General features: G+C 40.9%; 1 protein-coding gene across 5 annotated transcripts in view; it reads right to left on the reverse strand.

Moving 5' to 3' along the window:
• Window positions 1–14,865, reverse strand: part of CFAP43 (cilia and flagella associated protein 43) — a 118,664-nt gene that overhangs the window by 52,535 nt on the left and 51,264 nt on the right. For 4 of the 5 annotated variants that reach the window (XM_066238800.1, XM_066238801.1, XM_066238798.1 and 1 more), the window contains 6 exons: window positions 14,307–14,479; window positions 12,236–12,385; window positions 9,844–9,974; window positions 6,218–6,359; window positions 3,621–3,722; window positions 2,589–2,666 (listed from right to left, as the gene is read on the reverse strand). In XM_066238800.1, the coding sequence (XP_066094897.1) occupies window positions 2,589–2,666; window positions 3,621–3,722; window positions 6,218–6,359; window positions 9,844–9,974; window positions 12,236–12,385; window positions 14,307–14,479 (776 nt within the window). The remainder of the gene's footprint in view (window positions 1–2,588; window positions 2,667–3,620; window positions 3,723–6,217; window positions 6,360–9,843; window positions 9,975–12,235; window positions 12,386–14,306; window positions 14,480–14,865) is intronic. The other variant, XM_066238799.1, reaches the window with a different exon arrangement.

Here is a 14,865-nt window from a genome sequence, read left to right on the forward strand (position 1 = left end):
AGGAAATTACCAAAGAAAAATATAAGAACACGCAGAACTGAGAGATAAAGCTTTCTTATTGAAAGTGCTCATGCTTAACCAGGCGGTGGCACAGTGGATAGAGCGTCAGACTGGGATATGGAGGACCCAGGTTCTAGACCCCAAGGTCGCCAGCTTGAGCGAGGGCTCATCTGGTTTGAGCAAGGCTCACCAGCTTGAGCCCAAGGTCGCTGGCTCAAGCAAAGGGTCACTCGGTCTGCTGTAGCCCCACAGTCAAGGCACATATGAGAAAGCAATCAATGAACAACTAAGGAGCCGCAATGAAGAATTGATGTTTCTCATCTCTCTCCCTTCCTGTCTGTCTGTCCTCTCTGCCACAAAAAAAAAAAAAAAAAAAGTTGCTCACTGATGCCCTTCATATGAAAGAGGGGGAAGAACAAACCCAAACAAACATACACACTAGGGTCCTGGTATGAAACAGATGGTACACTCAAATGGCGTAGTTAGGGAGAGAAACTTTTAAAAAAAGATTTGGCAAGGTAAGGGAATCCAGCAAGCACAATGAAGCCTCTCAGGCTAGCAACCACAGGAAGCTGACACCACTCCCAGGTCTGAAGGGCAGGGTAGGAAGTGGTTACTGAAACCTGAAGAGGTGGGTAGCTGTAGGAGAGGGCTGGCAGTCACTGCCAATGCATAACACCACAGAGAGCACCCTCGAATAAAAACTCTGACCCTAGTCATCGTCACCCCTCTGATCTGCTGACACCACTCAGGGGCTAAACCGAAATAGAAATCAGGGCAAGAGAGCCCGTCGATGCCACCCATAAAGGCCAGCCAGTTGGGGCTCAGAACAGGGTGGAAAAGGGTGGAGAGCATATCTGTCCCAGCAAACTAAGACTACCCACCAAATATCTCAAGGTACATAATGGTGAAATTTCCAAACAGCAGCGATGAAGAAAGGATCCCATAATTTCCAGAGAGAAGAATCTGCTTACCTACAAAGACCTGGGAATCAGAAAGGTATTAGATTCTCTACAGCAAACACTGAAAGCTAGAAAACAATGAAGCGAGCCTTCAAAATTCTGAGGGGAAATCATTGTACACTGAGGCAAACTATCAAATGAGTGTGAGTGGGATAAGGACATTTTAAGAAAAACCAAGTCTCAAGAAATGTAGCTCCTGTGTACCCTTTCTCTAGAGGCAAAACGTTGTAAAGCTCTAGGGATAAGTACCATTCACATTGTATTACATTTAAACGGTAAGCCAGAAGCACAGCCGCATGATAAATGATGTTCCGAAGCATGGGACAACACAGCAGTCCTGTTTAGGAAGCTACTGGAAGGTGCACAACAAGAAAACAAGGAAAAATGAATGGGACCCCCCAAGTGGGGGTTCCAACTCAAGAGGCAGGCGAGAGGATTTCCAGAAGGATGGACAAGGGAAGTCCCTACGAACAGCAAAACTGTGTGCCAGCTCTAGACAGCAAGGTGCTTAGGCTGGAGCTGGAAGATAGAAAGTTCTAGAAGGGAGGTCACAAAATAAAATTTTTAAAAGTTCTGACAGCTTGATTTCCTCAGGTGATTGTATTGAGGGTTTTTTGTTTGTTTGATTTTTAGCATTTTCAGAGAGTTTGTATAGGCAATCCAAAACAAAGGCAGTTATTAATTTCAGAAAAAATAAAGTTGTAAAAATGGCAATGTAATTATTATATACCAATGGCTCAGCTTTGAGGAATATTTTCACAACTATAATAGTGCACACACTGGCTGGATTTATGTGGATACTGTAGTGATGGGGGTGGAGGCTGTAAAAGAACCCAAGTACTGCCTGACCTGTGGTGGCGCAGTGGGATAAAGCGTCGACCTGGAAATGCTGAGGTCGCCGTTTTGAAACCCTGGGCTTGCCTGGTCAAGGCACATATGGGAGTTGATGCTTCCAGCTCCTCCCCCCCTTCTCTCTCTCTGTCTCTCCTCTCTCTCTCTCCCTCTCCTCTCTAAAAAAACAAAAAAAACAAAACAAAAAAAAGAACCCAAGTACTCATCTTCTAGACCAGGAAGTCCATAGTTAATGTCAAAATAGAAATATACTGCTCACCCAAATTAGAGGATATTTCAAAATGAATATGAAGAGATCAAATATCCCCTAATTTTTATAAGCAGAATTAGGGGATATTTCAAAATAAATATGAAGCAATAAAATATCCCCTAGAGATAGCAGTATTAAGAAAACTATTTAGAAAGATGGAAGTAAATAGGCGAACAGAAAAGCTGAAACAATTAAAAACAGTTATGTCCAGAGTACAGGAATCATAGTGAAAAGAGTAGGGCAGTTCCTGCTTTAAAATATCATTTTTAATTATGTAACCCATTAGTTAATTTGTAAGATTGTAAACATATAACTTTGATTAAAATAATTATTTGAAAGATACTGTATTTGGAGAAAACACAGAGAAGAAAACCACTGATTATGTGTAGTGTGTTATGGTAAAAATTCGACCCTGTGAAGTACCCAGAAAACTGAGCTTACATACAGGCAGAGAAAAAATTAAGTTCTAAAAGTAATTTAGACTGAGGGTCAAATGTATTAGTATATGAAATCATAACACTTACAGTTTTAGCAAGTGCTTTGATTCCTGTTTTTATCTCATTCCTTTTTTTTGAAAACAGTTTAATCTCCCTTGAGATGGCCTGAAACGAGACAAGTATATTACTTAAATGAGCAGGAGAAATGAGAGAGAGGTATATATATATTAGATACATACATACCTATATCCATATGTACACATATATACTTAAGTACACAGACATAAAACAGATTGCACTTCTCTAGAAACAAAAGTTGTTTTAAGACAAATACTATAAAGTATACATGAAATAACACCACTGCAGTATCTTGCTTAAGTCAACTGCTATTATGTTGACTGAAGCAATACATTAGTTTTAGTTCATTATAAGGCCAATGGAAAGAAAACAGGTAGTAAGAAATTCGAGAATAGTTGACAAAGGGAAAGCAGTCTGCTGTTTTATTGGGAACTTGAGTGAGACTAGATAAGCAGGCTAAGGCCAGACAAGAGCCTCTATTATCTTTGTCACCTTCCTGCATATCTGAAACCAGGATGTCCCTCCTCCTGTTCCTTACATCAACTTTGCAGCTTCCCCAAAACTACCTCGAGCACGAGGTATCATCACACTTCATTCTTTGCTTTGGTTTACCTGGACAGCTTTACTGGGTTTTGTATTAGCTAAGTACAGTTCTTAAAGCTTATATAACTCAGTTCAAGGGACCAGAGGAAAAGAGGACAGAAGGAAGGGGGATGATAGGATGGGATAAACCTGAAGGGAAGGGGGGAGGGGGCAAGGGAGATGTTGAGGGGAATACGGAGGAGGGGGGATGCATTCGGGGCAACACCAGAATCTATGTAAACACAATAAATTTTTAAAAAGCTTATATAACAGTCTAAAAGACTGGGCTGTATTTAGGGTGTTTGTTTGCTTTCAGGAAAGTTATACTTGTACAATGGAATGCTCTTCCAAGTAGTATCTCATTCTACTTTCTAACTTTTCAACAAGTTTTCACAGGAAACATCTCTTTGGTATACCCATAAAGCAGTATTTCACACCTCTCCAATGTTTTATAAATACCTCTTGGCTTTTTTGTTGCATCCAGGGAATTTTCTTCGTATTATCAACTTGGACTAAATCCTCTTCTGATGTGTCAATGGATAAGTTCTTATTCTCATTTATCTTAGAGAAAAACAGACATTTCTGAAATTTAAAGTTCAAGTTCTTCTTCTCCTACTCTACTTTATATAATTGCTTTCAATCCCGTTGCACTTGTTGCATTAAAAAAAAATACCATTTTGCCTGCCCAAGATGCAATATTTTATTAGTTTAATTCCTACCAGTCAGTCCTTATATCAGCTACAGTTTTCACCAAGAAAGCAGAAATGATCAGACAGGTCACATGTTCACCAAATCACCTTCTGTCTTCTTCCTGTTACTGTAGACGAAATGCCCCTGCCTGTCAAGACCTGCTCTACCATTTATACTAGGATCTTAACTTTTCCTCCTTCTCAATGCCTTTACACTTTAAATCCCATTGCTCTTCTGCATCATCCATTTCTCCCGTCCACTGAATCTTTCCCAAACATGCGCTGGTACCTCCTGTCCTGGGAAAGCCGTTCTCCACTGACCACCACATTCCTCTTCAGCTACCACCCCCTTTCTATTCTTTCTTTGCAGTAAAATGTCTTGAAAGAGTTTGGGATGTTATACTTTTGACCCTCCTGTAACCTCACTGGCTGCCCTTGTCAGTCTCCTTTGCCTCCCTAAATTCTTCTCCTGGATCTCTAGAAGATGCTCTGTCATGGCTCCCTCTGTTTGTTACCATTCATTCTTCCATGATAACTTCACCTGGTGCTACGGCTTTAAATTCCATCCATATGCCCTTGACTCTCAAATCAACATCTCCAGTCCTGGCCTCTCACTGGAACTCTAGGCTCATCTATCCAATGGCTTACTTGGAATCTCCACTTGGTTTCTCAAAGTTGCTATGATTTCAGATTCCCTTCTTCCTCCCCACAGTGGCTCCTTGCCCCACAGTCTCCCCCATCTTCATGAATAATATCATCTCCTGTGTAATTGTTCAAGTAAAAAATCTAGAAGTCCTTCTCCCTCTAATCCACCAGTGAAATCTGTCCACTCTACCTGGAAAACCTACCTGGGATCTACCACTTCCTCTTCATAACACTTCACCTCCATCCTTGTTACCTAGATCTCTGCCATAGCCTCCTAATCTCCCTTCTTCCACTTTTGGCCCCTATAGGAAACATTCTCCACACAGCAGGAAGCAATTATTTAAAAAAAATGGAAGTAAGACCTGGTAAATCCTTTCCTCAGAACGGTTTAATAGGTTCTCATTAAATTTAAAATTCAATCCAAACTCTACCTTGTTTACAAAGCTCTTTGTTACCTGGCCTTTTCCCTCCTTGAGGACCTCAAGTCCTTCCACTCTCTCTTGCTCCCTTTGACTGAACAGGCCTTTTTCAGGTCCTTGGCCATGTCAAGCTCTTTCCACCTCTGCCCTGAGTATTTCTGCCCCCTGCTGCATGTTGGTACCTGCTTATTTATTTATTTACTTACTTACTTATTTTTAATTTATTAATTTTAATGGGGTGACATTAACAAATCAGGGTACCCGCTTTTAATTCAGGTCTCAGCTTAAAAGTCTCCTTGGAGATGCTTTTCCAGCCAAATGCTATCACACCAAGCCATTTTTATTCACTGAATAGATCTTGTTACTATTTTTCTTATTTATTTGCTTATTTAGCGCTCTCTCTGTTCATTCCCAACCCTCAGTTGGAATGTAAGCTTCATGAAAGCAGAAACGTTTTCTATCTTGTTCATGCCTCTACCCCCCACAGCCTAGCATTTTTGTAGGTGCTCCATAAACATTTGTTAAATGATTGAATGAATGAATGAATGTTGTTCTCTATCTAGACACTTCCTACCTAATGTATGTGACATAAAAGTAGAAAAGAGAGATCACTTTAACCAAGCACTAGAACTGGTAGTTAAGATTTTTCCCCCCAGGCAAGCCTGGCTCTTGTACTATGGTTTAAATAATATCTGAGGTATAATATTTGCCACTGCTCTGAGAAAGACTGACTGTTTTCTCTCAGATGTAGCTCATTCTCTTTTTGAGAATCATGGTATACCTAGAAAAAGAGGAAAATCACTAAATATCTGCTTAAAGAAAACAGCAAAGTGCAAACCGAAAGCTGAATTAAAAGGAAAGAAAGTGTAGATAAGACAAGAGTTCTGTGGAAAGTTACCTCACAGGGTGATCTGATCATGAATTCCTAACTGGGTAGGTCATGGTGGGTAGTCACCAGGAGCCAGGCATATACCCTTTTTAGTAAAGGTTTGTCTTCGCCTTAAGCAAGCCCTGCCCCGTTGTTTCTGTGCATCTGGGTTAACACACCTTTGAAATAAGTGGAACCACCTTCAACAGAGCAGTCTGTTAACTACCCTGTGATCCGACCCCCACCTGCTTTCTATTTCTTCCTCAGTCCCGCCCTAATTTACGATGCATACAAGAAACTGTAAAGTGGAGCATTTGAGATTTGGCTTCCTGGCAATTGGCAGTTTGACTAGTATAAACTCATAAGAATTCTTTACCGGTTTGAACATTTCTTACGTCAACAGAAGGAGAAAAAAAAGCTATATTGAAACTCAACTGTGTGTGCAGATTGTGCTTTTGAATCCAAGGATTTACTTCGTCTTAAATAGCTATTCTCCTCCTCCATGGTGTTGCTCAAAAAAGTACAAAATTGTTGGTTATAATAAAAAATTTCACTGGCTAAGTGGCCTCCAAGACGCCTACATTGATAAAAAAGAATATACAGGCTATAAAATCACAATTTTAAGAAGTTGATTTAGCAGTATTATTTCCAGATACACAACCATTTCCACACAGAGAAAGAAGCAGACAGCCTGACCTGTGGTGGTGCAGTGGGTGAAGCGTAGACCTGGAAAACTGAAGGCGCTGGCTCGGAGCCCTGGGCTTGCCCCATCAAAGCACATATAGGAATTGATGCTTCCTGCTCCTCCCCCCCTTCTCTTTCTCTCTCTCTCTCCTCTCTAAAATGAGTAAAGTCTTTTAAAAATTTTTTAAAAAGTAGACAATTCTCTATAGTGCTCTGTAGTTATTAGGACTCTATTTCTTAGAGGAAAGCCCGTTCATGGGCTCCAGGACACGACAAGCCTCTTGATATATTTGGGTGGCCTTGCCTCATGCTGACCCCATACCCTTACCCTAGGAGTCCTCTGTACCTGCCTTAGTCACAGTACAGAAGAGCCACTACTCTGGTTGAACCCTTAGGACAGTGGTTCTCAAAGTGTGCGCCCTAGAAGATTTCCAGGTGCTCCCTATGGTATTACAGAGAAATATGTGCCTGTTGGGGACCAAAAAATCAACAGGGTTTTTGGAGTTTAGATTTTTGGGGGACAGAGGTGTGGGGAATTGGCCGTAAGCTGATAGTCTGCCCAACCCCCCACCTCACTTGCCTGATTAAGCTGCAAAAGGCTGTTAAGTTGTGGTGCTGGATTGTTTACACTACCCCTCATGTTCCCCGGAAAGACTGGAGGCAAGTTTCTTCTATCCTTTGTTTGGTGTAAAGTTAAGATGATATGTATGGGGGGGGGGTTTGGATTGATGATTAAACATAAGGAATTGTCTCTTGAAGTCTTTTGGATTTCTTTAAAAGAAGAATATGTGGCAATATCTAAAAAAGCTTTGAACATTTTACTACAATTTTCAACATATTTATGTGATTAGGATTTTCTACCCTCAACACAATTAAGAGTAAAAAGAGAGGAATTCTTCAATGTATTAACGAGGAAATGAGTTTGCCTTTCAAATATATGCCCAAACATTGAAGAAATCGCTAGGACACATCAGGCTCATGTTTCTCATAAACACTTAACACATTCATACTGGGACCTGCCAAATTTACTAAATCTTACAAACAATGTATGTATATACATACATATATATGTATATATATATGTATATATATACATATATATAAAGATAACTGTTTTGTGGGTTTTTTTATTTTTTAACCTCTCTTTTTTACGAATTCTAAAAAGCATAACTCAAAAAATGTCACATAAAAGTGTTTTTTAATGTCAGAATAAATTTAATTTTGTTGTATTTATTTCATTTAATTATCATAAAAGCATGCTTGGACTTTATATTTTTTTCTTTAATATTTGACTTAATTATTATAACATATTTCTCAGAAATTTGTATATAGAGTGCTTACAATTATCTGTAGTATTTTAAATGCGCCCGATTTCAAAAAGTTTGAGAACCACTGCCTTGGAATGTACTAAATGCTACTGTACTGCTTCAGCTACATAATCACATTGTCACATTCACCCTTATAGTTCCCATCCCCACTGACGGAAGTATTACTTCCACTCAATACACCGGAACATCTCAAAACTTTGGGAACATCAGCATCACCTGCACGGTTTATTGAAACAAATTGCTGGACCTCACCCAAAGGTATTCTGATTCAGAAAGTTTGGGTGTGGCCAAGAATATGCATTTCTAACAAGCTCAGAGGCACTGCAGACCCCACCTCGAATAACATTGTTATAGGTAGTTTGGAAGGGTTATCATGGGCCTAAGGTTACAAGCTATTAAGTGCAGTACTGGATTACAGTTTCAAACTCAACTTTGTTTTAAGTCAAAAGTCCACGTGATTAACTATGATGAGTAGAAATGTCTTTACTTCCATGTATAGGGTGCCAGCTCTTGCTCAGTTACCTGAATTGCTATTTGTTCACTGAATACAAAGGATATGTTAGGACTTATATCTGAAATACAAGTTAATTAATAGTCCATGTATTAAATGGGCATGATGGTGCAGTCTTCAAATAAGTCTTTGAACTAAGTAGCTACCAAAAGTGTTATGACATAAAATCTCCACAATATTTAACACTTTTGGCCCTGGCTGGTTGGCTCAGTGGTAGAGTATCGGCCTGGTGTGCAGGAGTCCCGGGTTCGATTCCCAGCCAGGGCACACAGAAGTGCCCATCTGCTTCTCCACCCTTCCCCCTCTCCTTCCTCTCTGTCTCTCTCTTCCCCTCCCGCAGCCAAGGCTCCTTTGGTGCAAAGTTGGCCTGGGCGCTGAGGATGGCTTCATGGCCTCTGCCTCAGGCGCTAGAATGGCTCTGGTTGCAACAGAGCGATGCCCCAGATGGGCAGAGCATCGCCCCCTGGTGGGCATGCCGGGTGGATCCCGGTCGGGCACATGTGGGAGTCTGTCTGACTGCCACCCCGTTTCCAACTTCAGAAAAATACAAAAAAAAAAAAAAAATTAACATTTTCAAATGTCACTGAGAAAGGGCATGTTTTATTATTTTATTATTGTTTTGACCACATGTGGCACTGTGAGATATTACTCTTGTGGAAATGAAACTGCACATTCACTAGTGACGTCCACTGGCAGGTCAAACAAGGCAACATTTAAAGTCTGGGCTGTAGTCTTGTGCTTTCTGCCCCCTGGTTGTTACCTGTATGCTCAGTAGTAAATTTATTTAGAATTTTAATTTTAGTCTAATCAAAATCTAAATTAATTTAAAAAAATCTAAATTAATTTTGTCTAAGCAAAGTCTAATTAGGAATGTCAATCTGTATAGGTGTACACATATATACATATCTATGTAAGAATTCTTAGGGATAAACAGGAGTTTTTAAAGTTATCTACTATTCAGAATTGTCCTCATTTCTTATATTCCTCCAAAAGGTGTTATGAAAGAGAGGACTAATCATCTCATATGTACTAACCATGTCTTTTCTTTCTTTTTCTTTTTTGGAATGATTTGACATCTGGGGCCATGCTGACCCAGGAAGGACTCCTCTCCCAGGGCTAGCCAAACCCCAAGCTCTCCTTCACTGGGCTTCCGTACTTAGGAACACCATTTCCCTGACCTAACAGCCTCAAGGACAAGTGCCAGACACCTAGGGGCAGCCCTTATGCCCCAGAACCCACGGACATTACCCAAACTAGCCAATCCTACATCTGCCTGCTCCTTTCCATGGAAACCGTAATAAAGGCTCTTGCCCGTGGTTCCCTGCTTCCTCAACCTGCGTACCCACTCTGGTACTTCCCCACGTGACCCTCAATAGCACGGCATACCCCCTCCTCTTGGGATCTGAAAGTATAATCATCTTTTCAATGGCAGCTATCTTCTGTTATGTTGACCTTGCTATACCGAAATAATAATAAAAAAAAATCTTTATTTTAAAACACCATGCCAAGTGAGGTTGCTTACTGTTTACCGTACACACCTCCATCTTAAGCAAACCAGGGTGCCATCATCTCTCCCATTCACCAGAATGTTTTGTCCATCCATGGAAATTCTCACCGACTGAATTCCATGCCCCTGGTGAGAATGACTCCGACACCGAGCAAATGTTTCCTAAATAATTTTAGGAACAAAGTGAAAAAATTACAAACACAATTTTATCACATGATTTTTCTAAGGCAGTTACATGCACTTTGCTCATTGATAAATCCTTTTTTATTTCTTCACCATGTTCTAGGTGGTGGGGGTGTAGCCTCTGGGTAACACAGGGCACTGAGAATCCCTACTTCAAATACGTTCACCAATACTGATCCTTTCTCCCGTTTGTGGGAGTATGGAAGGAGAGGGATTAGTATCACCAATTTATAACAGGAAAATCAGACACAGAGAAGCGAATGAACTTGCTGACGGCTCTGAAGTTAAGGGAGGGCCTTGAGCAAGCAGAGGGGGCAAATTCAGATGCCTTCAAGAATCAGGCAGGTTTGCTCCTCTGCGAAGAGGCTGAGTGTGATGAGACAGGGTGACAGGCACTGTGAAGAAAAGATGGATCACCTGCTCCACACGGAGTTTAATTAGAACCCAAACAAAACACATCACTAATTTGGTACACAGGGCAACAGTTCATGACTAAAAACTGGGTCTTGGTGTCACACTGGTTCTCAACCTTGATACCTTTAATTTTTTTTTAACTGCTTGAATAGGTAACATATTTAAATGGTTTAAAATTCAAATACTATAAATGTGCATGCAGTGAGATCTTTCTGTCACCATTCCCATTGCCTCCCAAAGGCAATACCTTCGATATCCTTTCACATGTCTGTTATCCTATCCATATAAATAAATTTGTATACAAACAATTTTGAACATAAATTGTAGTATAACACCTATATTATGTACCTTGCTTTTCCTTCTTAACAATGTCTTGGGGTTTTTTCCATATTTTTATTTTTAAAAATGTTTCATTTATTGATTGGAGAGAGAAGGGAGGGAGAGAGAGAGAAACATTGATTTGTTGTTCCACTTATTTATGCATTCAGTGGTTGATTCTTGTATGTGTCCTGACTGGGGACGGAACCCGCAACCTTGGCCTGTTGGGATGACGCTCTAACCAACTGAGCTACCCAGCCAGGGTGAGATTCTTTCTATATTGTGCATACAGATTTCTTTATTCTATATTTCAGCTGTATAATATTCCACATTTTACTTAAGTATTGTTTATGTACCATTTTTTATTTATTCAGTCTTCTGTTGAGAGATGTTAGTTTGTTTTACAAACAGCACTGCCACAGATAACCTCGTATATTAGGTAATTTGCACAGAATAACCCCCCCAAAATCTTTGATGTCTTGCTATATAATGTCACTATCAACTGTAGTGATACATTGCAAATTATTTGAATAAGAGACAGTGTAATAGAGTTTGCCAATTGTTCACTTAAAAATACTATCTAAGGGATTTAAGCTTTTCCTTGTATACTAAATAACATCACTTTGCCCAGCTCTGTTCCAAATATGCTTTCTTGCACATGTGAGCAAGGAGGGCTGGATGGGCACAGCCAGCGCCCAGTTAGTCTGGACCTGCAGGCATGTGGTATGTGGGTCACTGCGATGCTTCAGGTGTGTGGGGTAGAACCCCGGGTAAAAATCACTGACTGCATCATATTACACTGTTGACCCGTACAAGTTGGTTCCAGCATCACACAAAGAGTGAGGTGGGGGAAGCAGCAACTAGCCCAGAGGCCCTTCAGGCCAAGCAGAGAGCAACGACAATGCCTAGGTTTACACAGCGGTTCACTGTTTCCAAAGCAGTTTTGCACACACCCACTCACTGGCTTTGCCAGAATCCCACAGAGTGAGAGCAAACAAAGCTTCCCTAATATTACAGAAGGGCACCTGAAGCTCAGTGAGTTTCCAAGACACACAACTAAGTGTTGGAGCAGCTGGGCGGGAGCTCACGATGGCAGCCTTGCCCTGGGCTTTTTCTCTTCAGATCTCAGACCCTAGTTGGTGTTTCCTCCCTCAGAGATGAAAATTTCAGCACATAAATACACCTAATGTTAAAGTCAATAATACTATCAGTGGTAAATAAGTTAGGACTCAATTTACCTAAGAAAGAATTCCAATTCCTTTCCTAAGGGCATTTGCTCCTTATATGAGATCAAGATATACATCCAAAGCTGGGGTCCCCAAACTACAGCCTGCAGGCCGCATGCGGCCCCCTGAGTCCATTTATCCGGGCCCCGCTGCACTTCCGGAAGGGGCACCTCTTTCACTGGTGGTCAGTGAGAGGAGCACTATATGTGGCGGCCCTCCAACGGTCTGAGGGACAGTGAACTGGCCCCCTGTGTAAAAAGTTTGGGGACCCCTGGAGTTTACCAAAGTGTGAATGTCTCGGATACACAGAGTTCCACATTGAGCTCCTGTTATGAGCCATAATCCGTGTAGAGACAGAGAGATCACTCCTGGTCCATATTGTTTGTTCTGCACTTTTTGGTGTGGCGTAAGAATGCAAATACCGCTGTGTTCCTGCCAATCAAAAAAAATGACAGCATTATAGAAAAGATCAGGGGTGCAGCATTTTAGGGTTTGCAGTTGTGCAAAATACAGTCAGATTCAAATATGCAAACTCTGTCATTGGAAATAAACTGATACATGATAAAATGGGCACCTATATTTGCATCATGTTTTTCATCTTTGTTTGCAAAAAAATAAGTTCATTTTGGCCAACTAAGAAAAGTCTTTATATGTTAGGTATTGTTAAATATCCCATTAAAGACTACATCGACAACCTTTCTTACTGATCACTTTCGTATATTCCCATGTTCCAGTCAAAATAAATTACTCAATATGCCCCCTATGTGTTTCATGTACTCATACCTCCAAGCCTCTGTACATGCTGTGACTTTTGTCTGGAATGCTTTTCCCCTCCCTTCCCATTCCCACCAATCCTGCTCCTTCTCTACCTCAGCAACCCCACTCCCCTCCCCACCAAAATGGTATGGTATACAATGTTTCTCCATGTTTTTTTTGTTTGTTTGTTTGTTTGTTTGTATTTTTCTGAAGTTAGAAGCTGGGAGGCAGTCAGACAAAATCCCACATGCGCCCGACCGGGATTCACCCGGTGTGCAAACTAGAGGGTGATGCTCTGCCCATTTGGCGTGTTGCTCTTTTGTGGCCGGAGCCATTCTAGCACCTGAGACAGAGACCATGGAGCCAGCCTTAGTACCTGGGCCAACTTTGCTCCAATGGAGCCTTGGCTGTGGGAGGGGAAGAGATAGATAGAGAGGAAGGAGAGAGGGAAGGGTAGAGAAGCAGATGGGCACTTCTCCTGTGTGCCCTGGCCAGGAATCGAACCAGGGACTTCCACACACTGGGCTGACACTCTACTGCTGAGCAAACAGGCTAGGGCTCTCCATGTTTTAATCTAGCGTATTCTTCAAAGTTCAGTTCAAATATTACTTTCTCCATGAAACTTTCCTTGAGTCTTCCTTACCACTAGCCCTTTCTTCATTCTATGAATTTGTCTCACACCTTGCTGACATTGGCTACTCTGGGAGAGAAGGGCTTTGATTGAAGGGTTTAGGGAGAGAGGGAGACAGATAATCTGGGCCACTGTATGTAGCAGGAGGTGACATAATATGGGACAAGTACAAAGAGAGTATAATTAAAGGATACCAGGAGCACAGTTTAACTATTTTGTGCAATTTTGCTTAGGGTTTAGCTGAAAATTTCCACTGAAAATCATCAATCCTGTAGCCTCTGACACCTGTGAGATAGATTTTCTAATGTCAGATCTTTTTTTTTCAAGGGACTAAATTAATAGTGTGTCATCTGCATGTTTATTTGACAAGTATGACATATGTAAGCACAAGTGTGGGGTTGCTTAAACATACTTTGATGGGTTACAAATCATGCTAATATATATCTAAATCAAGGAAATTATGTTACTAAAATAAAGTCACTTGTTAACTGGACTATAATGTTAAAGCATGAATCATGTCTAATTAAGATAATGTGTGGCCTGACCAGGTGGTGGCGCAGTGAATAGAGCATCGGACTGGGACATGGAGGACACAGGTTTGAAATCCCGAGGCCACCGGCTTGAGCATGGGCTCATGCAGTTTGAGCGCAGGGTCACTGGCTTGAGTGTGAGATCATAGACATGACCCCATGGTCACTGGCTTGAGCCCAAAACTTGCTGGCTTGAACAAGGGGTCACTCGCTCTGCTGTAGCCCCTCGGTCAAGGCACATATGAGAAAGCAATCAATGAACAACTTAGGAGCCACAACGAAAAACTGATGCTTCTCATCTCTCTCCCTTTCTGTCTGTCCTTAACTGTCCCTCTCTCTCTGACTCTGTCTCTGTCAAAAAAAAAAAAAAAATGATAATGTGTGAATTTATCTTGATTGCTAAGATAAATGATAGCCAGCATAAGGTCCGGCATACCTTTTGGGGAAGTAGATAGCTGCAGATGTACGGCACTTCACTACACAAGCCGTAGATTCGGTTACTTTGGAAGTCCAATACTGCAGAGGACAGAGGGTGCTCCGTCTCGTAAAGGAACTTGTGAATGAGTTCATCTTTCATCCTCCCTCTTGCATTAACAAAGCTTGCAGAAACTGTAAGATTTAGGGAAGAAGAGAAATCCTTTGCATCATATATTGATTTTATTTTTTAACTGTTATGGAAAACTATGAAAAGTGAAATAAAGAATATCAATGCTCAATTAATAATGCAGAGGCTAGTAAGTGGTAAAAATTATTTAAAAACCTGGCTCTGTTAGAAATACTTGAGTATTAAATAATTGATAGCGAATAAAATATCTTTTATAAGGCCTCAGTTAATCTCATCAATTAGAGACATATCCTTAAAGGAAACTCATGATGGTCTTTAATTAAAATATGGTTAATTAGGGTGACGTCACGGAAATGGCGCCGTGAGCAGCGCATCCGACAGCTCTTCCCTAAATCACAACAAATTTATCAACTAGAAACAGAAAAATTTA

This window comes from Saccopteryx bilineata, chromosome 7 (assembly GCF_036850765.1).
Source record: "Saccopteryx bilineata isolate mSacBil1 chromosome 7, mSacBil1_pri_phased_curated, whole genome shotgun sequence".
NCBI classification, from domain to species: domain Eukaryota; kingdom Metazoa; phylum Chordata; class Mammalia; order Chiroptera; family Emballonuridae; genus Saccopteryx; species Saccopteryx bilineata.